General features: G+C 43.8%; 3 protein-coding genes across 3 annotated transcripts in view; 1 reads left to right on the top strand and 2 right to left on the bottom strand.

Annotated features, from left to right (window-relative positions):
• The first annotated feature begins 164 nt into the window (after window positions 1–164).
• LOC126521983 (bis(5'-adenosyl)-triphosphatase enpp4-like) lies at window positions 165–11643 on the top strand. Its single transcript, XM_050170744.3, has 3 exons — window positions 165–1468; window positions 3910–4137; window positions 8149–11643. The coding sequence occupies exons 1-3, from the start codon at window positions 475–477 to the stop codon at window positions 8262–8264; spliced, it is 1338 nt and encodes a 445-aa protein (XP_050026701.1). The 5' UTR covers window positions 165–474; the 3' UTR covers window positions 8265–11643.
• On the bottom strand, window positions 11511–22882 carry LOC140219059 (leucine-rich repeat serine/threonine-protein kinase 1-like; the record flags this gene model as incomplete). Its single annotated transcript, XM_072288921.1, has 3 exons — window positions 11511–16990; window positions 21681–21847; window positions 22647–22882. Coding segments are annotated over 3 exons (810 nt in total), but the record flags the coding sequence as incomplete, so codon positions are not given.
• An 875-nt stretch (window positions 22883–23757) lies between these two features.
• Lrrk (Leucine-rich repeat kinase) overlaps window positions 23758–26803 on the bottom strand; it is a 62103-nt gene continuing 59057 nt past the window's right edge. The window contains exons 30-31 of the mRNA XM_055066093.2: window positions 24489–24577; window positions 23758–23994 (exon numbers count right to left, since the gene is read on the bottom strand). Coding sequence (XP_054922068.2) covers window positions 23881–23994; window positions 24489–24577 — 203 coding nt within the window. The 3' untranslated portion in view covers window positions 23758–23880. The remainder of the gene's footprint in view (window positions 23995–24488; window positions 24578–26803) is intronic.

Genomic DNA, 26803 nt, shown 5'->3' with positions numbered 1-26803 from the left:
AAAAAATTAGCCACAACTAAATAAACAAACAGATAATTTTGATTGTGATTCTAACTATAATTTTATGAAGTTTTGGCACACCATGCACCAGTGCACAGATCCTTCGCCGCAGTGATCGGAGTCTGCCGCACGGATCGTTCTGCGGATTATCTGGTAACATTGGCGGACGCGTAGGAAGCATAACAAAAATAGGAAAGCATGCCGCCTGTAGGAATCAACAGCGAAAGTGGCTGCAACGGTGTGGAAAAACCTCGGCGTTCCGTAGTTGCGCGTGCCTAGGCAACTGCGGAAAAATGAGCGTGTTTTTGCGGGCAACCGACTGTGTCAGGGACGCAGCTGCCGAGCCTGAAGGCGCGGTCACCGTGTTCAAGGTGCAGAAAGGAATGCAACGTATAATATGAGAGCCGACGCAGTTGTAGCATTCTCAACATCAGAGGATCACAGGCGTGCGACAGGTGACATCAGCTGCCACCAATGCTGTCTACGTGGCTGACGTGCTGCGCGCTGTGGGTCTGCGCCCACAGCAGCTCGCCCCCGCTGCTGCTGGTTCTGTCGCTTGATGGCTTCTGGTACAAGTACCGCTCTCTCTACAAGACGCCGCACCTGGATCGGCTGGCTGCTGAAGGTGTGCAGGCCGAGTACCTGCGCAATGCGTACGTGACGAAGACCTTTCCAAACCACTTCACCATCGCTACGGGCCTTTACGAAGAGAGCCACGGTATCGTTGGTAACGTTATGTTCGACCCCGTGCTGAACGACACCTTCGACGAGTCGAGCCGCGATCCCAAGTGGTGGGACAACGGCCACTCCCTGCCCATCTGGGCGGCCAACCAGCTGCACGGTGGCCGCAGCGGCAGTATGATGTGGCCCGGCGGCGACGTGGCCATTCACGGCGTGACCGCGCACTACGCGCAGAGCTACGACTCGTCGTTCAACTTCACCGAACGCGTCGACCGCGTCATCAGCTGGTTTCTGCATCCGCGGGAGCCGGCGAATTGCGTCTTTTTTTACTACGAGGAGCCAGATGCGACCGGCCACGAATACGGGCCGCTGTCGCCTGTCACGGGTGCGCGCGTCGAGCAAGTCGACGCCCTGGTGGGTGAGCTAGTGGCGGCGTTGAAGCGAGCGAAACTGTGGGACCGCATTCACCTGATCGTGGTGAGCGACCACGGCATGGCGCCTGTGACGCGGGTGTCTGCGCTGGATGAGGTGCTGCCGCCTGACTCCTTCCGTGCCTACGGCACGAGCCCCGTGTGGAACATACTTCCGGCACAGGGTCGCGAGCACGAGGTGTACACAAGGCTGTCGGAAGCGGCCGCGCGACTCCACATCCGAGTGTACAGGTCGAACGAGATTCCGCCCGAGTACCACTACCGACACAACGTGCGCATCCTTCCCATTCTGGCCGAAGCCGAACCAGGATGGGACTTGGTACTCTCGAAGACGTCGCAGAGAGAAAATCGCACCTGTAAGCACTGAGCGCACATAATTAGCCAGAATACTCGGCAAGTACATTCGTTATTGTCCTTAGCAGAAGGCCATCTCATGGTGTCGTACTGCTCGTGCACGCACCAATGTTAGGATATCTGTCATAGCGGCTCATTGTCCAGGTTATGTGAACATTGCAAAATTCCTACATGAATGTGTTAGTAAGCCTTAATGCCTGGTGTTTGCATTTTATAGAGCATACTGACAAAAAACTGCAGTGGATTTATGCATGACTGTTACAGTGAAGCACAACGCTGTGAAGAGCACAACACAAAAATCATGTACAGCATTGTTTAATGGTCCACTTTCAAAATGTGACCCCCACATTCAGCTTGCATTCCTATTACATTGATAAGACTGACAGCTATGTATGTAACTGTAGCATCAAGTGCAATATTTTTATGATGGAAACAGGTGCTGTGTAGGAGGAAGTGGGCGGTTAGTTGGCTGTGATGTTGCCTCTCCTTTGCAACTTCTTTACTGTAAGCGTTCTCCTTATTATTTTTTTGTATCTTTTGGCATGGCCATCAAAAATTGTTTTCTGGGACAAGAACCTCAAACCTAAAGCAGCAACCATGTAGAAGATATATTTTACATATTTTCAGCATAGTGTTATGCGGCATTACCAAGTCCATTTCGGCTATGCAGTAAGCATGGTGTTGACAAGGTCGAACTGGGTACCGTGCAGATTGTTGAACCAAACATTCTTTTGTTTCAGATCACGCACCAACAAAAAAACCACTTCAGTCCCAGTTTAATGCTGCAGAAAAAACTAACAGCTCAAACCTATCTGAACCAGCTTGTTTAAGTAAACATGAATATAATTAAAGGAAATTAGCATAAATTTATTTTGTACAAAATCTTGACAATGCTCCTCAGCAGCGCTGAAAAACTAAAAAAAAAATGTGCACAAGTAGTTACAAAACTATCACATTGTGGAAGCAAACCTTAGAAGCATTACATCATTTCTATGGCACCTGCTTCGCTTTACATACAAGTGCGATGAAAAGCAACGGCTTAAATAGGAAGTGCCTCTTCATTTGAGCGATTATGGTATATAGGTCTCCCACCATTTGAACTATTTGACAGTCATCAGTTTCAAACCCTCACAAGTGTATTGCTAACAAGCCTGTCTGCCGAAGTGGCACTTTGCAAATTGCACTAGCAGTGTGGTCACTTCTAAAATGACAGTGAGCATGTGTGCATTGACCAGTCAGGTAACATGGTTGAGCCACGAGTGCAGGCACTGCTTGGATGAAAAGTTTCAGAGAGGATAGCCACCCTGAATCGAAAACGTCTTTTGTTTTTTCAATGTGAAAGCATTATATGCCCCATTACGTGAAAATCCGGCGTTGTAGTCGGCGGCGTAAAAAGTAAAGAGTAAAAACATATAAAAAATACTCGAATTGATGTCAAATTTCTCAGGGAGGTTCCTGTGAGCAAGGCAAATTAATGCCTTTGAAAAGAAAATGAGGTAAATCTTTATCTGGGTGGGAATTGAACTCGAGTTTCTGGGCTGCGAGACGAGCTCGCTTCCCCGACGCCATGGTGGCTCCACATTTCTGGTTGTCTAGAGGTGTACTTAGTGTGTGCATCATTGCACACGTCATGTCGCAGCCATCTGGCTGACTAAACGTGTGGCCTAGTGCATGCGTCGGGCATGTGACGGGCACAGCCAATGTGTAGGAGGCGGCGCCATGTCATGAGAATATAAAATAAAAAGCATTAATGTCCACTTGAACGCCACTGAGTGGTCCTTCGAGTTATGAACTCCTTGCGGGCAAGCGAGCGTGTTGAGACGGTTGGGGCATTTTCATTTGGCCTTACCAAGGCACAGTTAGAACGCAGACGAGAGCTTGTGCGGACAAGGAATGCGTGGAAAAAAATGTTTGACCAAAGGGACTATAATGCTTTTGCATTCCCACATGTAAGCAGTCTTAACTGTCTCTGCCAAATTTTTTATTTTGGTTTCATTCCTTAGCGGGGAAAAAAAAATGTAGCATTCAGTTAGGTTTCGGTTCATGCAAAAATTATATTTTTTCTGTTTTCGGTTCAGTTCCACTTTCATACCCTGGTGCTGTGGGCTTTGAACATCAGTCCCTAACCTCGTGGTACATATTTTGGCCAGGATTACTGCGAATTTATCATACACGCTAAAATGGGTGTGTCGACACTGTCAAAAGCATCGTCCACATATCATTCATGTGGGTTCCACTCAACGCCTGTGTCTAACCTGCACAAGAGCAAACAAAAGGAATGTCCTGTGTATTATGGTAGTAGCTGGATATCTCTGTTTAAAGGCACCTAGGCTGCTATGTCATGGCTTCTGAAATGTTCCTTCATAAGCTGGTCATCGTGCCATATTGAAACTGCTGCGTCTGCAGACTGTCTGTAAACATTTCTGCGCAACACTGCTTGCAGACGGAAACCACGGCTACCGACCCAGCCTAGACTGGATGCGGCCACTGTTTGTGGCTCGAGGCCCAGCGCTGAAGAAAGGTCAGCACGTGGGTCCCCTGGCAAGTGTGCACCTCTATCCGCTCATGGGTCACCTGCTAGGCCTGCCGTCATGGCCGTCCAATGGGTCTTTGCATGCTGTGCGGCATATGTTCCAGCCGGCTCCTAGCAACCTGCCCCTTCTGCTGGCTGGTGCGTGCTTTCGCTTTTCTTATATGTGCACAAGAATGGGTCAACAACTGTGATGTGTTTCATTCAGGATCACTTATGCCACGAAAAAAGATAAGTTACGCACTGTTCACCACATTGTTTGCCCGTATTTGCTTAGTGAAAACTGGCACTGAACCACCAGCTAATGTATATATACATGGGCACCAGGTCACAAGTACAGGGACCGGTGTGTATGTGGCTGGTGAGACACAGTCTTTCACTTTCTTACTTTAATGGCGCTGTTAGTGAATGTCGATGTCGTGTTGTTTCACAGGCATGTGTGCCTCTTCCACATCCTTTTGCTTTCGCAATAGCGTACAGGCAGGCTTAAATGGGACACAATCTGTTAAATGCAAGATAGTACGCCTTCCGTGTGTAATTACTTGAAATTGTGAGTTAGTGTTATGGTTTAGTGCCCCACTAAAGATGTCCTATCCTCAAAACTATTAATTGTCTTTGAATGGTCACAAACAGGAGCTGTTGTCACAAATATGATCTGTGAGGACTGGGGGTTGGCCATGGTGTATTTTGTTTTAGCTGTTCGGGTTTTGTAGTTACAAAAGTGCATAAACAGCATGTGAGCAGAATGTTATATTTATTTGCTCTTTTTTCACATGTATACATGCAGCACCTAAATGCAATTATGGTGTAGGGGGCACAAAAAAAAAAATTATTGCTTAGTGATTTTCCAGGCCAAATACATGCTGATATGAGCAGAAAGTAAACACGCTTGACAAGGTGGGTACAAGTAATTCCCTTGCCTCTGTATTAAATGACAGCCGGAGGCAGTCGATTCCAATTTATGATGGCTTTTGGAAAGTGGTAGGACCCAGCTTGCAATTGAATTGGAAATGGTAGGGCTAAATGAGTGGTTAGCTTGAAGCAGTTGAGATTTGATATATTATGCCAATTATCCTCCTGGCATAGTTCACTTGGTAATGGTTTGGTTTAACTGAATGTGCCTTGATGCTTTTAACAGAAGTCTTGTCATCTGTGGTAAGCAGACACCATTTTTGCTATTTTTTTCGCTGTATATGCATGAAGATTTTTTTTTCTCTTCTGAACAGGAGACGTATTCTCGGAAGATCACTTTCAGTGATACTGCCACCTTCACGTGACATGACGTAGTGCTAAACCAACCAATAAGTGCACACTGAAAGTGATATCGCGGAAGGTGACTTTCAGAGAATACGTAACCAGATTGCATACATTGTACCAATCTTAACCCTTTCATTGTTAAGTTCCAGGGCTGCTTACAGTAATCTTACAGTAATAAGATTGTCCTGACAATCAGAAACAGTCAGAGAAATATTTGCACCTTGACGTAATGGAAGTAAAATGTGCCTCAACGTTTTAGCATGTAACAAATACATGCTTATAATGAATATCAGATATAACAAAGGCATTTTCATGTTGAATGAAACTTTGTTACAACAAGGGTTGAATCACATTTAAAACATACTGCTTAAGCTTAATATACTTCTAATTTGAATGTCACTACAAAAGCGCTTATCATGCGTGAGGTGTATTACAAGAAACTGTGGGAACATTGTAATTGGGTGGCTGCAGACAGTCCCAGTAAGTGTTCATGTGGCAGATTCTGCTATTCTCTTGTTCTTGCAATTAAAGGGATGCTAAAAAGTACCAATAAGTCAAGCTGGACTGATAAATGACACATTTGGAATATTGGAGGGATCAGTCTCACTATAGCAGAAAGGGGAAGAAAGGGGGTTAACCGAGGGGCCCGATTTTTATTAGTCATCTCATAAGAAGCTGACAAACACTGACACCAAGGGACAACATAGGGGAAATTACTTGTGCTTAATAAATGAAATAATAAATGAAATAAAGAAACGATAAAGTAATGGAAATCAAAGTGGATGAAAAATCAACTTGCCGCAGGTGGGGAACGATCCCACAACCTTTGCATCACGCGAATGCAGAAAGGTTTGATATGCAGAAAGAGTTAAGAAGCCATCTCGAAGTTCTCATGCCAGCTCTTTATAAAATTGCGGATCCAGCAATGCTTGTTCAGGATTGGTTAATTGCCTACCAAAGAAGAAGAATGGCATCATATTCAAGAAATGCCAAAGCTCAACCTAGCAACTTCTGAAAATGTTTCATGCATAGTAGTGGCCAATATGTGCAAATAATATTTTGGAATCCCCAACGTCTTGCCAACAATCCTGAACTGCGATTTGGGCATGGATGTGCAAAACAAGGAAGTTTGGCCTTCTCTCCACTAATAATCAACATTTCTGCATCGGAGAAATGCTAATAAAATATTGGGGAGTGTGTGGGGGGGGGGGGAGCAAAATTCTGTACCAGTCTGATTCAACTTGTAGTGCTGCTTTTTAGAGTCCGTTTAATTAACGTAAGGCAAGTTTCTGAAATGCATGGATCTCCTCCAGGTACAGCAATAAACATTGTGAGAAAGAGCACTGAATTTGTTTTCTAGCATTGGTTAATCGTGACATGTGGATTCGAACCTTACATGTGGTAATGTGCTTTGTAGCTTTACCATTGAATGTTTAGCCTCATGGAACAACCCCATGCCCACTGTACGTGCCAAAGAGATAAATTACGCAGTTTAACGTCTCAAAGCCATACACAGGCCTTAGTGCTTGTGTGCTTTGGGTTCATTTCAACTGCCCGGGGTTCCTTAGCCCTTTAACTCCCAAGTTCTGCTGCAAGAAAGTGTACAAAGTTTCCGCGATATTTTTTTTTATTGCAGCAAATCCTTGGGCAGTATATCTGGATTCAAAAAAATACATGTGTCTTTTACCTCTTATAGTATTCACCCAAAATATTAATGAAAGACTTCAGCTCTGGAAAAGGGACTTTCCCTCTGCATATGAGTAGGGCTTGAGGGAAATTATCTGAACAGATGATAGCAAAAGGGATCGAAAGCATAGAAGAATATCTTCGAGTACCGAAACCCAAATGCATGGCGAGAACCAAGCGTGGCTTGTCTCTGGCAAGCCAAACGGAAGAAGCTGTGGCCTGGACAAGTACGGCTCATCCTTCGTGGCATTAGTACAAACAGCTAGGACAAGTATAGCCCGGGCTTGGTAGTTAATCGAAATTACGCGTTCTCTGCCATATTGCTAGTGGAGGTAAACTACATTTTGAACAGCCAGAAGGCTTTGTTTCTGTACTAGGATCTGTATCCGAGCTAGTTGGTACAGCGACATTTTAAGGCAGGCAAAGTGCCAATAAAACATGGGTAGCAGAAAGAATGAGTACATACAGGGCGCTAATTCCAACTGAATTTATTACACAAGAAAACCCGTATTTATGCATTCACATTCATTCATAGCCACAGCGCATGCATCTGAAAACATTCGATATCTAGATAATTGACCAACACCGTGCGGGGATATGCGACTCTCACGCATCCCCTGATATGTTGTTTTCCCGCACGGCTCGCGTGGCCTGGCGCCCGCAGCGGTCGGAGTGGTACAAGCGCGGTGCGAGAGATGGCGCGAGTGTCGCGCCGCTGCGGGGTTACTTGGGTGCAGGAAAGACAAGGCGCTCTCTCTCTGGTTCGGGCCAACAAGCAGTACGGACGTGCTGTGCCGCGCGTGCGCCGATCCATGCTTCTGCGAGACCGTCTCGCGGGGCCGCCTTCGAACGCGCCACCGTTGGCGTGACCGTACACGTGAACGACCAGGCGTTGGGATCCAGCATGGGGCGAACATATTCGCTCGCTATCCGGTCACGGTGAGTCGGACTTCTAGATTTGTCGCGCGCCCATCGGCATGTTTTGTGGATAGCAACTTGGCTAGCAGGCATTGATCTATGAAAGGTGCAATAAATGCCCTTGTGATTGTTTGCACTACTGTGTTGTCGTTCCTTTGTCCCAAGAGCACGGAGGAGAACTCCACAACCGTTGCCCATCGAGGCGATGCCCGAGCCGCAAAATTCACACACTATTCACACAAATGTCTTTTACATCACATCCCCCTCCCCCCTTTCTTCTTTCTTGTGCAGCTGCCAGCGTGTTCCTGTGCACCACTGTGGGCCTGGTGGCACTGGTTGTGTGCGGCCAGCCGCACAGCAATTCTAGCCAAGAAGATGAGGAGCCCCTGCTGCTGCTTTCTGCCTGAGGCTACCCTGCCCCGGCACATGTCTAGTCCAGCAACAATCCATTGTTGCCAGCATAGCCTCTTTTAAGGTGGGACGTGACAGCTAAAATAATTTTGGTTACCTGCACACGAAATCTGGTGAAATTTGACACGAATGATTTCTTATAGAAGCGTTAGAACTGAGACTGGTCCTTTTGAGGATGCTCTCGTATGCCCTTCGAGTTACCAGGTTCCTTCAAGTTATGAATATCTTGAATTTTGAACAGCACAGCAGATGACAAGGGCACAACCTTCTCTTCTGTTGCGCTACTCGAAATTCCAGATCATCAACCAAAAAGCCCAAATTCTGACATTATGAAGTTGCGAAAATGACTTTGGCCTAGTTAACTGACTACATAAAATATTTATTTGTATGTTTATACCCACATTTTCATGCTTCGCAACAGTATAAATGAACTCCCAAGGGCCACATGAAAAAAATTCACTTGAAAAATCAAAGATTTGGTAAAGCCACCAATCTTAATTGCCACGTCCCTCCCTTAATGTGGCTTGCATTCACTGCATTAGTTCTCAGAGGAGCGCTTCGTTTGCTTGAGTTACCTTTGTGGTGTCAGAGTACAACGAATGTTCCCATCTATCATGGCACCGAGTCCTTGCAATTTTAGCTGAGGGTAGCATGAAAAAATTAAGAAAGAAAGAAAAGAAAGGCATTGCTAAAAAGTGTCGCCTTATCCGGTACATTGATCAGTTGACGGCTGCACTGCCTGAGCTAGTTTGGGCTGCCAGCACAGACTGATTTAATGGAGCACAGTGTGTGTTCGCATATGGAGTCATTCACTGTCAAAGCAAACGTCTCATTAATATTCAAGGCAACATAACTTCAGCCTTTATTGGCGGACTTGTCCCCGTGCATTGATGCAAAATATTTTGTTGCTATCGCTGTTGGAATATTAGTGCAGCGTTTGCATTACAGTGAATGACCCTGTATGTGATGGTGTCAGATACCACAACACGAGTGTCGGTGACAGGTGAATCTGGTGAAGCTCATGTTGCAGAGACCTGCTTACATATCTGTACCATCACTAAAGCATTATCTGTGTTCGTTTTACTGAGCAGTACAGTTTAATGTGCATGTTTTTTTTTATGCTGCGGCACAATCTTTTGTATACTGCAGCTCTTCACAGAGCAAATACCTGTTAACTTACAACGGTTTCCTTTCAAGGTGACTTCTTATTGTTTGCTCCTTTGTAGTGAAGGACATTACTGTACTTTTTAACTTTTATCAACATTCTTTTGTCGCTTACTTTTGAAAAAAATATCTGGTGTCACTCATTGCTCATAACTTTGTTAAGTATAGCTTCAAAGGAGATCTCAGGCCCGGTGCCTGCTTTGCTGCACGTTGCACCTATTTTGCTAGATGTCAAAGCAATGATACATGTGAGATGGCTGGGCCTAAGGCTGCTCAAGCTTGCCATCATCACCTCGAGATCTGTGATGACTCATTTGAAAATAAGGAGCTGCGAGGAAGCCAAGGTATGAAAGATGGTAGCAATGCAAGAATAAGAGGCTATCCACTGTCTACAATGCGCAGTTTTCAAAACTTTTGCGCAGGTCTGAGTGGCATGATGAGCTGTGGGATGCGACGATGAAATAGCTTTAACTGGACTCTCCTGATGTGTCTAAAATGTGGCGGGGCAGCACCGACTAACTGCACGACGTGTTGGATGACTGGATAGTGTTGCTGTGTGTTAGTGTGTGCATAAATCGTTTCAAATAACTTGTATTTTGTGGCCAAAGAAGTGGCTGATGACACTCGCTGTAGCCATTTTAGTCAAAGTATAGTGTTATTAGATTGCACATTATCTTCTCAGCCATACTCTACTCAAGCTGACAAGACTCAAAATTGATATTAGCGACTAAATTAGCCGACAGGTCTGCTTCTCAGGTGCATCTTGAAGCTGTATTTCTCATGTTTATTATTTTTTTATTCAATCTTATGAAAACTGCTTGCTGACAGAACAGGTGCAAAATGTTGCGATCAGAAGTCTTGTGCGGAATGATGAAGTGTGTCTTATTCATACACTTTGTTTAGGAGTGTACATTTGTGGAGTACCAGATATGTCTGTGTGATTTGTGTGTCCAGTTATGGTTATATAACACTTTTTAACTTCACTTCTGTGTGTCCTTTATTTTTAGGAAGGTCTGTCTGTTCCTTCTACATAAACTTTTTTCCTGTATAACTTTTGAGTTGACAGCGATGTTTCACAGATGTGGTGTGGACTGCTCATGTGCTCATGAATGCGAGTCAACTTAATGTCCGAGCACCAATTCAAAAAGGCCATGGCATCAGGTTTTCCAGCAAACCTTTAAATGCATCTTTTCTTTTATAACAAACGACTGCCGCGTAGAACTTGATGCAGGCTTGTGAACATTACGATGGCCTTGCATCACATATGTGTGTTGCATATTGTATGCATGCGTTATTTATGCCATCCCTCAATATTTAGTATGGTCATTTTTGTACAGCCTCATAGATGTCCATGTGCTTGAAGATGAGCACTTCTTGCCCATGTAAATACAACAGCTGACTGCATGTAATGATTTCAGTGGCAGAGGATGGTAAGGCCGGTACCAATGTTACATACAGTACAATCTGCAGCTAAGAACCTTGCGAAAAACATGTTGGAGCTTTTGTTTTAAGTCTAGGATTCTTAAACATTTTGGATCAGTTATATGCATGCGAACCATGGTATTCATAAAGGGAATTCTATAGTGCAATACAGTGCTTTCTAATGTCATGGCCCTTTTGATTAATGAGCCTTGGTGCCCAGAAGTGGAAAGTCACTAAAGCAACTTGTTGCTGTTGTGTTTTGTTAAGTTTTTAGTTGTGATTTGCTCAGAAATTTATTCAGAAATTTATTTTTAAAAGTTTGTTTCTACAGTCCAGTTCAGCAGATGTCTGGCATACACACAAATACCAGTTTATCTGGTAGTTTTCTTGAGCATTTTTTCAGTTATACACTCATGCAAGGTGCCCCAGCTAATGTGTGCCACATTTAAAAAAAGTCAGGCCCTGCGTATTAAATTGTTAGCAGTCACGTATAAATATGCTGCCTGTATCTTTTCTCCACATGGAGGGCATTGGATTTGTTATTTCTTAAATTGTGCATGTTTGCTGGGACATCCTGTAGAGATCTTAGAGTTGCACATTTTCGCCACTCTGTTGGGTTTGTATTCCTGTTGTTTTATGAACACACGACGATATGGTATTGTTTTACAATGTTGTGATATTTATTAACAGAACGTGAATGTAAATTAAACAGCTGCATGCCATAAAAATAGTTCATGGCATTCACATCACTGTTTCGTGCACAGAATAAAATTGTTGAATTGCACTCGACGCCCAAGCTGAAATCGGAACACAATTTTTTTTTCTTTTTGTGGTAGCGTTTTGAGCACACATACACCGCTATATTGATTTCAAGCTGCAAATGAACTGCAATACACAGGATTCAGACCTTTTGCCAAAAATTTTATGGTTTCCAGCTATGTCAACACAATGTTTTAAAGTTTGACCTGAACATCTTGGGGAGATTCTCTCTGCTTGTCATGAACACATGCTACATAAGTTTGTGGGCAAGTGTTTTCACAGCTGCCATAGACACTTTCCATCAAGATGCAGGGTTTTATGCAAAAATACATCGATGGAAACCTGCTGCTACTGTCAGTGAAAGCTGTCAGTACGACTGTTAACACAGAGTGGGAATGATGGAATGTACATGACCCTTAATAACGGGAAAGCAACACTTTATAAACAGCTGTTACCTGAGTTGTGTTCTTGGTTGGGAGTATCATGAGCTGGCTTCATGTGACTTCTGAACTCTTTGATGGCGATTCCATAATTTGGAATGGTAAAGCACTAAATGAGACGCAAACGAAGAACAGACAATGACAAGCTCTTGTTAGCTAATCTCCATCCATGTCTAGTCGCAGTAACATTTCAGATTATAGAAACTCAACTATCTCTTTTCATCACGTTGCTGATTCTGTCATTGTTAATTCATTATGCGTCAATTGTAAGTTTAATTTACTGTCTGAATGCAAGTGCTTAACTGCTTTCTCAAAAAAAGCAAGTAATTTTCAATATACAAGGAAATTGTAAACAGGTGACATACAGCCAAAGCTCTACACAGTTTTGGCAGCACACAAACCAAACCACCAATTATTCCCACTGAAAATTATAATGTTTTCCTGCCATAAAGGAATGTTGTAATGGGAGCTCAGAATAAAACTGCCCGATTTGGTAAGGTAACAAGTATGCTCTCAACCATGGTAAGATCAATGTGCATCCCACTATTTCCACGGTAGTTGAAATGGCTGCTGTGTGAGAATGCCCTCTAGTTTAACTTATGTGAAATTCTGCACTTTAAAGACACTGAAATACTTTTGTTTGAGCACACGCAAAAAAAAAAGATGACTAAAAAATACAAGGCTTCATCCACACCAAGTTGTTGAGCAAGCTTTAAACATGTTATTGAAAAGGGAAGCTATGGCCCTGGAAAGTACTGTAGTTACCCCTTTAACCAAACTTCTAACTATTATGTGACACCATGCATCATTGTTTTCCTAATTGTTTCTTGCATCTTTGATCGTCACTTCCCTTGCCACACTATCGGTAGCTGTGCCTCTTGCCCGCTAAGCATGAGTGCACGAGTTTGTGAGTTCAGTTTGATTCTGGCCTAGGAGGCAGCATTCTAATGGGAACAAAATAGAAGAATGCTCGTATACTTATATGTAGGTTTACATTAAGGAGCTCCAGATTCTCAAAATTAATCAGAACCTTCTAAAAAATTATAGGGTTTTATGTGCCAAAACCACTTTCCGATTATGAGGCACACCATAGTGGGGGACTCCGGAAATTTGGGCCACCTGGGTTTCTTTAATGTGCACCTAAATTTAACCCCCACCGAAATGTGGCCGCCATGGCCGAGATTTGACAGAGCCTTCTACTATCGCATCTTTCATAACCCATGTTGCTTAGCAACATTAAAATCAATCAGTCAATCAATTAATTAATCAAAGATTCTAGCCGCTGCTTGCGCATTTTCCACTAACCCAGAGGTATGACAAAGCTGCTTCTCATGTTGTTTCATTTGCTTGTCCTCATGCAGTTATCAGGGCCTACGCTGAAAAATTTCTATGTATCGTCACTTCGTCTAATCCTTTCTGGTGCCCATGACTAAATTTCTTTTAACATCCATTGTTGGGCAACTAGACCACCAATTTCTTGCACTACCCATTATGTAGCCAACCCTATTTCACTTCTTCCTGTTTAATATTCACTAGAACACAATCTATGCATGCCTCGCTCCTAATACATGCTGCTGCATGTTCATCGCTTATTGTTCCACCTATTATTTTCTTCTCATTGAATATAATGATCATTAAGATAGCGTGTAGGAATCTTATTTTACTTTGGTCTAAAGTTCTATTCAATGCGGTGACAATAATGAGAAGTTAACTCTTTGGCCAGAGAGTGTGACCTCCTACATGGCGTATCTAAGAGCCCAACATTTCATGCAATTCAGTTCCCTAACCTCGACAAAATGAAAAAGATGTTTCGTAGCCCTTGATAATATGTAAGCTACTAGGCTATGCTATCAGCCCAAGAGGTAATTGCAGGACTTACTGAAGCACGGAGATCGTTCCGTTCTGCTTGTAGGGCAAAATACGTGACCAAGAGAGAACGGCTACATTTTACAAGAAATATACACACAACAAAATGGAGCATGGTTAATTTGTTCTAAGCCAAGACTAGCACTTCCTGGCATGATCACAGCATATATGGGCTCACCTAAACAAATGCCCTGGATTGTTGAATGTGTCAAAGAGTTGTGTCCGTTGCTCTGCAACACAATATTGCGACCAACCAGAGGGAACTGTCTCATCCAAATGTAAATGACGACTGTCCTAGGTGCCCTAGACACATAACACAAATGAGAAAGCATGCATGCGCATTCATAACACATACACACGGACAGTGGCTGTCACAGTGACAGCGGTCTTCCATTATTAGAACTGGGGCATTCGAGACAAAAAGACGGCATTTGCCTAAATAAGGTTTGCACCAGTGGTGGGCATTAAAATTTCTGTGATAATCTCCAATACATCATATCGACTAAATAACTTTTCAAGTCGGCCAGAACGTAGAGCCCGACCATAACCACAAGCACCAGTAGAAAGAATAACAGATTCATACTGTGTAATGAAATGCACTGCTGTTTCAGTTAAATATTTTGTACTTTGGAAAAGAAAAACGGTGCAGGAAAAATAGCAGGGAGAACACCAGTACAGCAGCAGTGGAATTCATGCTTGAGCAGTACTGTTCCCCCACGGTTCGTTGCAAGATTGGTTTTTCACTGCACGCAAGCTTCTAGAGACATTCTACCAGCCAGGAGGCTTCGTCAGCTGCCCTTCGTATAAAAGAAGCATTCAGGACTCTGCTGAAGAGTGGCCTGTTCCTGCTGCCGCAGTACATTCACACAGTATATATTGTCTACTGGACAAAACCAACAACTCAAGAGTTTTAACATGCCACTCATACATTTCCTGTTCACCATTAGCTCATTTAGGCCTCCTAGGCCTCTAGTCGGCAGTCATCACAGTTTTTATCTGGTGCGAAAAACGTGCCGGGGTCTCAAAACACATGGTCCACAGGCTGCATGCCCCTTTATGTGCCCCTGAGGCCCTTTGAAGTGTCCAACCTGCTTCACCTAACTTCCCTATGCACCAGATAACTATTTGACCTTACTATCTAGCCAATAGCCACCATATAATCTCTACATTGAACACGCCACAATGCGGCCTTTGAGGATCTCTGTACAATATGTATGGCCTCGTGTGTGACATGAGTTTGAGGCCCCCTGCAGCAGACTCCCAGACAACCTCTGTAGAACTAGATTTCCCGATAACATGGAGGATCTTTGTAGAGTTTCTCATGGGTACAATGCAGTTCTGTCAATGTGAATTGCCAAGAAAGTAAATGAATTTTTAAGGTGCCTTCAGATTGTTCTTGAAGTGAGGCTACTGTACAGACTGGCATGATTCAGAACAGCATTGGCCAACAAAGTACAAAGTGCACTTTTGGGGGAAACACTTTCCGCAGGACTTAGATCAAGACCAAGATTATTCATTTGCCTCTCCTTTGTTTACAGTTATATCTACAGAAACCGCCAATCTTACTCAGAAACAGGCAACAAGGAATGAATGATCTCAATCGTCACCACGGAAAAAAGTGGCCCCTGTCATGCTACTACTTGAGTGGTCAGTGCTTTCACAATAACCTACATGCTGCACAAGACTGTACTTACATGCTTGGACCACCGGCACCTTCTGCAAGGCTGCATTAACTTGGTGGCTGAAAGAGAACCACTAACAAACCACACTTTTAGATAAATATCTGCAAAATAAATAGTTTCCACAGTGGGCAAGCTCCATGTAGCAGTGTGCCAAAACAGTATCTGTCTCTGCAGGCAAGCTTAACACGGCGGTATCACATGCCCTGTGGTCACGTGAACAAACAGCTGCTTGGGGGACGAGGAAACTTGCGGCACAAGATGCTCATGCTAGTTGCCAGCATATGTTGATGTGACCGCTCCTATCATCTTGTAACCAGACCTCCAGTGTTGGCTACTTGTGATTTGACACCCTCTTTTTTTTTTTTTTAATTTGTAGTTAACAGTACGAGTAGTGGGCTGGAGGATGTTGTGCCAGTAGCAGGCTGACTGTGCAAGGTAGCAGGTCATGACAGCATATGGTAACGTGTCGGGAATGGAACGCAAACTTGTACCTGTTCAGATGACACACTGTTTTCCTTGCGCTTGTTTTCCACAGACGGCTGAACATTCACCTCCTAGGGGCTGAGTGTAGCTTCACGATCTTTCTGCTGTGAATGACTCGCAGCAATGGTGTTGGCGTTGGACGCCTGAGGGGCTTTTTCCAAGTCCAGCAGTGCAAGATGGGTCTTGCGTTAGATTAGCGTAAATTCTCTCCAGTCCACCTTCCTTCATGCAGTGGAAATATAGCACTGTAGTCTTCTGCACAAAGTGGATGTGAAATGTTCACTGTATCTGAAGCCAGTGGCATACAAGCTTAATTCAGATGTAAATTTATGGCAGACTCTCTTGCACGTGCGTACAGCGTGTCTAGCATCGTCAAGCATAGTGCACCACAATAAATCACGAAGCATGGTGCAGTTTTCTTTAAGTAGTTCAGCTAGTGCAGGCAAATCAATTCGGACAAGGGAATCTGGCAAGGAGCCGGAAGAGACGGAAATCAGCCCTAGGGCAGCACCCAGCCATCCGTACACCACAGCAGGGCGCAGAGCTGACTGGCCTCTCCCGTGGTTGCGCTTGGCAGGAAGCGAGCCAGCAGGCTGCGGTAGCCCCTCCCCAGGGCGGCCACACGCTCACCCAAAGACAACACAGCGTCTACGGGTTCTTCAAAGGGCCGAAAGACGGTGAGAGGCCTCAGGGCGGTTGCCTCTGCAACCACCAGGCAGCCCCAGGCGGTGCCCACGTACAGAGCACCGCTGGCGTATGCCATGGCGGTCACCTGGCACCGGCCACGGCTCAAATGCTCTTCTATGCTCATGGACAGCAGGCTCTCGGAGCAGGGTGCAAGCTTGGAGCAATCCAGCCGATGCAGAAGGGTGCGCGAACTGCATTCCCACTGGTACACCACGCAACCTACGTAGGTAACAGTGCGCATGGCTAAATGACTCTTTGTATCAGTCACTGTAAGCTGTGCAATGGTGTAGTTTACTGCCACAGCAGAACTGTGGCTTGGGCTAGTTGCTAGTAATAGAGATGCAATGGCAAGAAATAAACAAGGACACGCGTAATGTCGTTGCACCTATAGCAGTTACTATACTTACCAAAATTTAAGTGCCCATTTTAATGGCATTACTTAGTATCTTCCGGGTGCCCGTTTGCAACAAAAAAACCTTAAGTTTTTCGTGGTCAGTCCAGTGCACTTGGAGCTAGAGCTGCCTGTCAAAAACTAGTATGCATTGTTCGAAAGATTTTATTTTTGTGCAACGAAACAGTGGTGCCATCTGTCACCACTGCTGTGAAAGGTACATTCCATCATAGTGACAGATGGTGCCAACATTTCGTTGTAGCAAAATCTTTATTTTTTGAGTGGCACAGCTGCGAATGAGGCACATTTGGGTTTATTCTGAAGGAAATGGGCAATCAAGGCTCGCAAATGTGATAACATACTCAGCCCAGTGCAAAATTCTACCCCTTTGCAACATTTCAGTGGAAATCGGCAAGTGATTCAGCTGCAAGAGTCAAGTACATGTTGGTGGTCCTATTTACGCAATACTCGGTAGACACATGTCCTGTTTAAGCAACTGCACCTTCAGTTTTATTTCAGCATTTAATTGGTCAATTGCAACATGCTTAAGATGACTGTCTACAGAACTTTAACTCTTTCCTTACCAGCAGAAATGGGCTTAATTTTGGAGCTTTTATGTTTTAGCGTTTTATATTTACGATGTATTCTCTTTATATTATGATGTACAGTATATCGCAACATATACCACAATATAAAATTGTAGCCGAATCGTTCGTGGTTTAAATGAAGATAAAGAAAAAATAATTGCTCAGAGGGTTTTTAGGAATTCTAATGTGAAATTTCAAAGCACTATGTAAAGGACCATGAATGAAAAGAATAATTTCAGATTTTCACTAAAATGGTTACTGCGTAAAGAAAATCTGAAATATACGAAATACGTGCCATGCTCCTGGTCTCCAGTTTCTCCAAGTTGGACCAGACAAAAAAATATTGTGCAGATTTAGTGGCATGAATATTAACCCATGCTTTGCGGGAAAGTTGTTGACTCGCGAATTTGAATACAGGTATGTGCCTATTGTACAGGGGACGTTTGTTTTGGCTCCTTGAACCAAGCATGTGGTTTCTTTAGTTTTCAGCATTCTTTAGGTTCTTGGAGCAATGACTGTTATGTTGGAGAGCAACACAAACCTCCTCATAATCGATTATTGTGCTTGATTAGCTCCTTTCTGCAAGAAAGCTGGCTTTTGTGCACCTTGAACTTACAATGTAGCCGTCTTGTGCTTTGTACAGTATGTGTAACTTGTTGTACAGTAACTTACAGTGTTGCACAGTAGTGTACATTAATAAATAAGGGAATTTGCACAGGAAGTGTCCAAGAATGAAGAGATCAGACTGCTGGTCAAGCTTTCACAGAAGGTTTGTCCGAAATCGACTGCGCGCTCTTGTGTGAGTGAAAACTTTACATGACTGGAATGATTACTGATAATATGTGTTATACAGTAAAACCTTCTTAATTCAACCCTTGTTAATTTGGCAAATTGGATCATTTGGACTCGCCCTTTGGTCCTGGCAGGTGTAAACATGATTTAATGCAATGAAACTCTCGTTAATTCGGACGCATTTGAGTGCACATCGGTCAATTCGGACTAGTCTCGGAGCTCGGTGAGCATGGAGCGCCGTGAAAGAGCAGAAGTGGTGTTAGTGTCCACCAAAACAAAGCGGCAGAATTCGTGTAGTCACAGTTATCAGTGGAAATCGTACGTGAATGACAGAAACGCCAGAATGCTTCGTGCCTATTTGTGCCTTTAAAGCCTTTATGCTTGGGTTTACTGCCGTGCATGTGCCTTTATGACTGTGTAGTCGCCATCCATGATCGTGTCGATAGCGGCCGTCCTTTCGTCTGCAGCAGTTGCGGCGGTAGTTTCACTTTGGCTCGGTGCATGGGTTGGCCATGTACCTTCATGACTGTGCAGTCGCCATCTACGATTGCGTCGATAGCGGCCGCGAATTCGTCCAAAGTGGCAGCGGCAGCCTCTTTTCCCAACTTTCCAGGCGCTACTGCTGCTGTTGTGATCTAGCTCGCATCTGCCACTGGGTTTGCAACACCCCCAGATGGTGCTTGCCTCCACATATTCAGTTTCGTCATCACAGTTTGTGCGTATGGCATGTGCTGTGCTTGCTTTCCTATGCAACGAAAATGCAGGCGCTGGGCTGTGGAGATTGCATGCTGGGCTGTGATAGCGTAAAAATTACAATCATCCATAGCTTGAAGACCGCTTGGAGCTGCTGTCTGTTCACCACCATGGCCGGTAACCATGGTGATGAAACGCGCGCTGCTGGGCCCGTATGTCAAACGTCTGAACGCTCCTGATGACTAGCCGTTGTTGAGTAAATGTTCTGTACACTTCTGCCATGATGCGATGTGCCATGTAAGGCAATGATAATGCTCAACCCTCTCAGAGATTATGAACAATGATGCACAATAATGCCTAAAGCAAACACGTGTCCATGTGTGTTCTGTGGATTATGCAGACAAACAGCAGTGGTGTACACAAGGCAATGTTTAACATCGACTCACCACTCTCGTATTGGCCTAAATGCTGAAGAAATCACACATTCACCATTAACATCATCGCTAACTATGGTCAGTCAAAGCAAACAGCATACAAGGTTTTGCTTACATTGACTCCCACAGTCTGTGGGATCCACATATTTTTAGGGGCGTGCGAATAGTGATTTTTGAGACCGAATTGAATACAAACCAAATCAAATCAAATATTAAATAGCTTTCGAACAGTTTTTGATTAATGAACAGCCATTGTCACAACTAATAAATATAAAACGATGTTTACACCTTAGTATTTTTCAAGTTAGCACGTTTCTGTCATTACACAGCATGTTATGAAGTGTTGTTTATTGAAAGCACAAATGGAGCACTAGGAGTAAACAATCAGTTTCTTCGCACGCACAGGGCTCTTCAGACAGTGCGAATGATCGCTGTACAGCTTGTAAGGTATGGCTACATAAGCAACGTAGCCTGCTTTATCATGCAAGTTCTCATGTTTTATGTCTATACTATGGCCGCGGTGGTCAACATACGAAAGTATGCGAAAAATATTTGCATTTGTGAATAGCGACTATTCAATTCAAAGACCAAATCGAATAGCACACTATTTGATTCGTTATTTAGAAGTTTCGAATATTCGCCCGCTCCTACATATTTTTACGCAGTGCAAAGCTGTTGAGAATGAAGAGCATCGTCTACATCGCGATGGGTGGTGACCTGGCAACACTGACGAAAAAATAATCGGGCTGTGCGTGGGGTAGTGAAAAGTGTGTCTCAGATGAAGACGTATGTCGCGAAGGAAGTCACGAGATGATGAGACTTGCAGCTTCTGCACTGCTTTTGTGCAAAATATAAACAAGATTTGCTGATTCACTCGGTAAATAGGGGCATGTTGATGTAGTAAGCATTCTTTTATTGTATTTGTTTAAAAACTACGGGCCTGGATTGCAGACTTTGAGCATGCCAAATTGCTTGCGATATGTTCTACATCTTCCTTCTATCGTCATCGTCACCCATCATGCACCTCTTCCCTCTTTCTTTCCCTCTTCCCCTTCCCCCAATGCCGAGTAGCTGGCTAGAGGAATATACCTCAGGCCGACCTCTCAGCATTTCGTATCATTAAACTTCTCTCTCTCTCTCTATTGTTTTCTCGATACCCTCGACAATTCAACATTTGATTAATTTGGACATTTCTTTCGGACTTGTGAAATCCGAAACAAAGTTTTACTGTAATATGTGTCAGATATGTTGTCGAAACGCTAATGGGTAAAAGCAACTTATTGGAGGAAAAAATAAGCTTGCACTTGATATTATTCAAGCACACTATTCAAAACAATGTGCTCTCCCGAACATGTGCTGATGTTTGAGGCATCTTTAAAGCAGCGTAAACGTCGGCACAAATTAGGCAACTTGAGAGAAGCTCCCAGGTTTTCACTGCCGCTGTCATATAAAAATGGTGGAACCGATTCGACCAGAAGCTCAAATTTTGTGTTGTTTGATATCGAAAGCGCTAGGAGTACTGGAGGCTTGTTTCAGTGATACCTCCTGTCGAAAATTTATTTTTCAAGACTCCCCAATATGCCGAAAATTGCGAAATCTGACCAAAAGTTAAAGTCAGTCTTCATTTCATACAGTGCATGGCGATGCTCATGGAAGCATTCTGACGGCAACATATAACAGCATCGAAAAGCTGTCGATCTAGCTGATTAATATTTTAGGACTGGTAAGGAAAAAGTTAATATTGTCCTAAAGGTTTGAAAAATATTTTAGTATTGTGCATATGACTACTGCTATTGAGTGAGATGTACAAGCGTACCAAAAAGTGTGTCAGACATTTTACAAAAGCATGAGCCTTTCCTAGACCAAACTGTTTCCGGAAGGAGCTAATATACAGCACAGTGCTTTTATATAATTACTTGTAGATTTGTATAGATTTGTAGACACAATATTTATAACTAACATGCTGTGAAGAGAAACAAAAGCAATCACAGAGACGTCAAACATTCAATTACCTGGGTATAGGTAGGACCAGGCGGTGTTGTTTTGGCCACAAAGCTGGGAGACTGTGCCGGTATCTGGGTGCTCCAGTGCCTCTCGGCCAGAGACTGGTCCACTCTCGGGCACCAGGTAGATGGTAAGTATGCCCTCCAAACCACCGCACCAGAGCTCAGCTGCAGGCCTATGTAAAGGAAACACAGAGGAATGTTGGCACTGCTTTGCAGACATACTAATACTCTTCACACTTTTAATTTCCTTCATCATCATCACCATATTTTTGCCCACAGCAGAACAAAGGTCTCCCCCAGCAATGTCCATTTGCCTCTGTCTTGTGCCACCTGACCCCATCCTGTGCCTGCAAATTTCCTAACTTTCCTAACGAAGCCACCACAAGAAGTCTCTCTAGCTTCCACATCATTGACTGCTATGTATGGAATGGAGTATACACATGTGCAATACTTCCAAAACAGTGCTGAGGTTTGCATATTATGGATTGTCCTTTGTAAAAGCTTGCAATGATAGTTATTAAACCATCAATATCAGCTCAACTCTATCAACCCTCAAGCACAATTCTGCTTTAGCTTCAATGAAAAGAGCATACCACACTGTGATAACAAGGTCCAGGTGACAAACACTTCAAGACACAAGAACAATGTCATACTAGTAGAAGACCTGCCAGTGTCAGTGTGACCACACTAAACATTGTCTCCACTGCAGAAGTCATGTGACAGTGTCACTATCCATGTGCTCTCTTTTTGCTACCAACAGCGCCAGTTCCGAGGAGCATTCAGAGACCAAATGCCGCTGCTAAGGAAAAGTTGCATTCTAGTGAGTCCCCTAGATCTGCATCCTGTGGAAAACTGTGGAAAACAGCTCTGAAATCCATTTGCTGTGAGACAGGCAAACTCCTTCCGCCTTGAGTTTTGCGCCATCCATTTTCCCACTAGTGTGGTCGCACTTTTACGCCGCTGTAAGCGTACCTGTCATCTGGCTGGGTGACACAGAGGCACAGTGGAGCAGCTTGCACGTCCAGCTCCTGCAGATTTTTGGTGACCTCATCGCACAGCCAGAGCCGAGAGCCAGCTGTCAAGGCAACGCGGCCGGCTTGGGGAACGTGCTGCATGGCACGCACGGCAACCTCCTCGTCCCCTTCCTCCAGCAGGCTCACAGTGCACAGCTCGTGGCGGCTGTCCTGGCTGCAAAGTTTAGAAACATTTCACAGGCCGTTTTGTACGTGACCAGTTAAGCTGGTTCATGCTACTCTGGGTAAACCAGTTGAAAGGAAGCTAACTGACAACCATGGTTCTAAGCTACATAGAGTGAAACACCACTTGATAAAGCAGAGCTCGAGACAATTATTGATATCAGTAAATTGTTAGAATGCAACCATAGATAGCAAGCTCATGTATTCACCTTTGACATGAATGAAGTTTTGCCTGATGATCGAAAACGTCCCTGAGGTCCTCTGAGGTTTTGAAGTGGAGTTTTACAGTGGTTATTTAGCTGATACATAGTACTACTACATGTACTACATGTACTACTACTACTACTACTACTACTACTACTACTACTACTACTACTACTACTACGACTACTACTACTACTACTACTACTACTACTACTACTACAATAACAATAAACAGGCTCAACAGTCAAAGGGACGCTTGCACAACCCAAAGTTTTGGAGCTGTACAGTGGACAAAAATATGACCTCCATACAAACTAGAGCAAGCAATGCCAATGGAGTGAATGGCATGTGAGATTAGGTACACATTTTTCGGCACAGCCATAGAATGAGACATCTTCACAGCCCAAGCCCTTTCTGTGCATCTTATAAAACACCCATTTGAGCAACACCATCACTTTTCCTGCATCTCAAAAATTTATAAACTAGAAATATAATTGGGGGGTTTAACGTCCTTAAACTGCACAGTTGGTTATGAGGAACATTGTAGTGGAGGGCTCCGGATTAATTTTTACCAACTGGGACTTTATTTGAAGTGCACATAAATATAAGTACACAGCAATTCTAAGTTTTGCCCCCATAGGAGTGCAGCTGGCCTGGCCGGGAATCGAACCCGTGACCTCATGGTCAGCAGCAGACCATAGCCACAAAGTCACCACAGCAGGCTATATACAATATGCCCTTTAACATAAGGTGCCTAGTAGAAAGCCTTCACAGTACTACTAGCAGTGCAGAAAGTAGCACATTAGTTACAGAATGAGACAGCCGACTTGCCTGTAGATCTGCACTCTCGCCTGCGAACTGCCCAACCAGACGTCATTGTTGACAACACACAGGCAGGTGATAGCTGGCACAGATAGCACCTAGAGAAAAATGAAAATTATTTTACTTGTCACTCATTCTCGATACCTTTATGGCTGCCTCAAGGCAACGTGACTGCTGCGGCTGAAATCTGAGCCTGCGTTATAGTGTAGAATTGTCATCAAAATCTTATTTGAAGATGTGCATGCACGACATGCTAACCAAGAAGACAGCTATGAGAATGTACGCAGAAACACTGAAACTTCAATTTGACAAAATTGTCTATGTTTTCGTTTATCAGGTATGCCTCTGTTACAGTAATGTCTGACACTACATAGTTACAGGACACCAAAAGCTCCATGCAGTCTCTTTCTCACTTAGCTCTTCTTTTTGCATGAATGCAATTTAAGGTGATCATCATCACTCTTATTTTCTCAGAAATACTGCTGAACTCCTATGCGATTTTGCAGAATTTTCAGATGAATGGAAAAATTTTATCCGCAGTTCAGACTATTCTTCTGAAGCGTTAGCAGTAAATATGATTGGTGCACCCCACCTTGAGTTCTTGCCAGTGGCTGCTGTCACAGGTCAGCAGATTCACCTGGTCATCTGTGCGGCCCAGCCACAGCTCAGATGATGGCTCCTCTGCACCCAGGCACAAAAATAACCGAATGCTTCTGTTACACACGCATATCTTGGCTATAAGTAAAGAGTGCAAATCTCTGTAGACCGATGGAACACAACGGCCCACAAGAGCTCACAGCAAACAAGAAAGAGTCCTGGCTATGATGAGAGAGAAAGAGAGAGGGCTTTTTATTAGTAAAACAGAGAATTTTGCTGGCGCGTATATAACCGCTGGCATGCTACTCTGTATAGGGATGGGGAATGGGATTAAAAGATTCCATAAGAGAGTGGGAGAAAAAGAGGATAAAATAAATATGAAATGTCCAAGTGGACCTGGTACTAATATTTACAGGTGACATGGCGGGTAAATTTAGGCTTTTGTATATGAAGTGTGCAATCTTTAAAGCTTTCCTATTAGACCAATTTCTGACAGGTATTTGAACGATAAATCCAAAACCCGCCGCTGTTTTGAAGGGCCGGGCATTGGACCTAAGATGCTCGGTAACGTTAACGGTTCGTGGCAAATCATGTCCATTTGTTGTTCAAAAAATTGTCTCTCGTCGCGGTACGCGGGGCATTCTAGTAATATGTGCTCCATTGTCTCTAAGTTGCGACAGTTATCACAGTATGGGTTAGTGGTAAGCCCTATGCAGTACAGATAATTGTTCGTATATGCCACGTCCAGTCGAAGACGATGGTACAATGTCTCTAAGTGTCGCGGAAGTGGTCGTGGAATTTTCAGTCTCATTTCTGGGTCAATGTAACGCAGGAAGTTATCTTGATGAAGCGGCAGATTCCAGATGTGGTCTTTTTCTTGATAGGCATATTTTTTGTCATGTTTGAAGCGTCGGCTATGATGGCTGGCTGCCAAGAGAATCACCTACCATGCCAGATGCTTACACCATAGAGAACTGAGAGAACAGAGAACCGAGGCCACATGTACACCATAGAGAACTGAGGCCATATGTATGTAAGCATGCACAGGCATGCACTTGAGGACTACAATGTCCAACAAGTCATAGCCTTTCGTGTAGCTTTGGTCAGAAACACAATGTTAGTTAATGCTCCCAGTACTTTTCCTCTTCCACTGAGTAGTTGAATCGGCTGCCAAAAGGATGGACCAATGCATCAGTATAAATTTTTTCGTTCACATATGGAGGCCACCAATAGCAAAGGCGCCTCATGTTTTTCTCCAGGCACTGCTTGTTGTTGTTGTCAAAGAAAACTGATTAATACTTCTGTCAGATGGGCAAATTTAGTGTCATATTGAGCAAGTTCACTTCACCATTAGTGTAGTTAGCAGGCTGTCAGGAGGGAATGTATAAGTGACAATTGTAAAATGCAATCACCTGCAAGTGGATTCATCAAACTCGCTATGCTGCGTTGAAGTGTGTAGCATTGACGGCAGCGCTTCAAAAATAAATATAGAATTATTTCATGAAGGGATGGCACTAATCGTGAAGACACTTTTTTCTTTTGTGATTTAGAATGTTATCTACAATGGAAACCAGATTTCTTTTGCTGCTAACACTAGCTGCAATGCTCTCTTTCCTTGGCTCGTGATGATTAATCATATTAATGCGGCTATAATACATTACTTACACTGAAATTCATGTTATTTATCATGTTTTAGTTATAATGGCGTATTAGTTTGCAGACACTGCTGAAAACAACAAATATATAATGTGCCTACCGATTTAAACATCAACGCGGCCATCAGTTTCAAATGAAACTTCCCCTTCCAATGTAGCAGCGTGCCGCCATAGTGACACTTGCTCAAAGTGCCACTGAGGTTGCCTGCGTGATCGTGGTATAAGTCATGGGGTTCAACATTATGAAGCAACACTGGAACTGAGAGACGCCATGGTGGAGGGCTGCGAATCAATTTTGATCCAAGTGGGTTCTAAGTAAAGTACGCACGAGGGCTGTTGCATTCTTCCCCCATCAGGCTGTGGCTGCGGCAGCCAAGAATTGAACCCAAGACCTTGTGTTCAGGAGCAGAACGCCGTAGCCACTGAGCCACCGTGGTGGGTAGTCAAAGAAATTCAGTTGCTAGAAGTGAATGCCCGTTCTGTGCATCTTGCATGCTGTCCCCTCGCGTTTACTTCTTCATGAGATGGGAACACCAAGGAGTCCGACGTGAAGTGCGGATAAATGAGACACAGTGAAAGTAAATTAAATCACACGGTATCTCCATGTCTTATCTCATTGCATGTACAGCTGATGAAGGAATCAACAGAGTGCACG

This window comes from Dermacentor andersoni, chromosome 6 (genome assembly GCF_023375885.2).
Source record: "Dermacentor andersoni chromosome 6, qqDerAnde1_hic_scaffold, whole genome shotgun sequence".
Taxonomy (NCBI): Eukaryota; Metazoa; Arthropoda; class Arachnida; order Ixodida; family Ixodidae; genus Dermacentor; species Dermacentor andersoni.
This window is presented reverse-complemented; position numbering and strand designations above follow the sequence as displayed.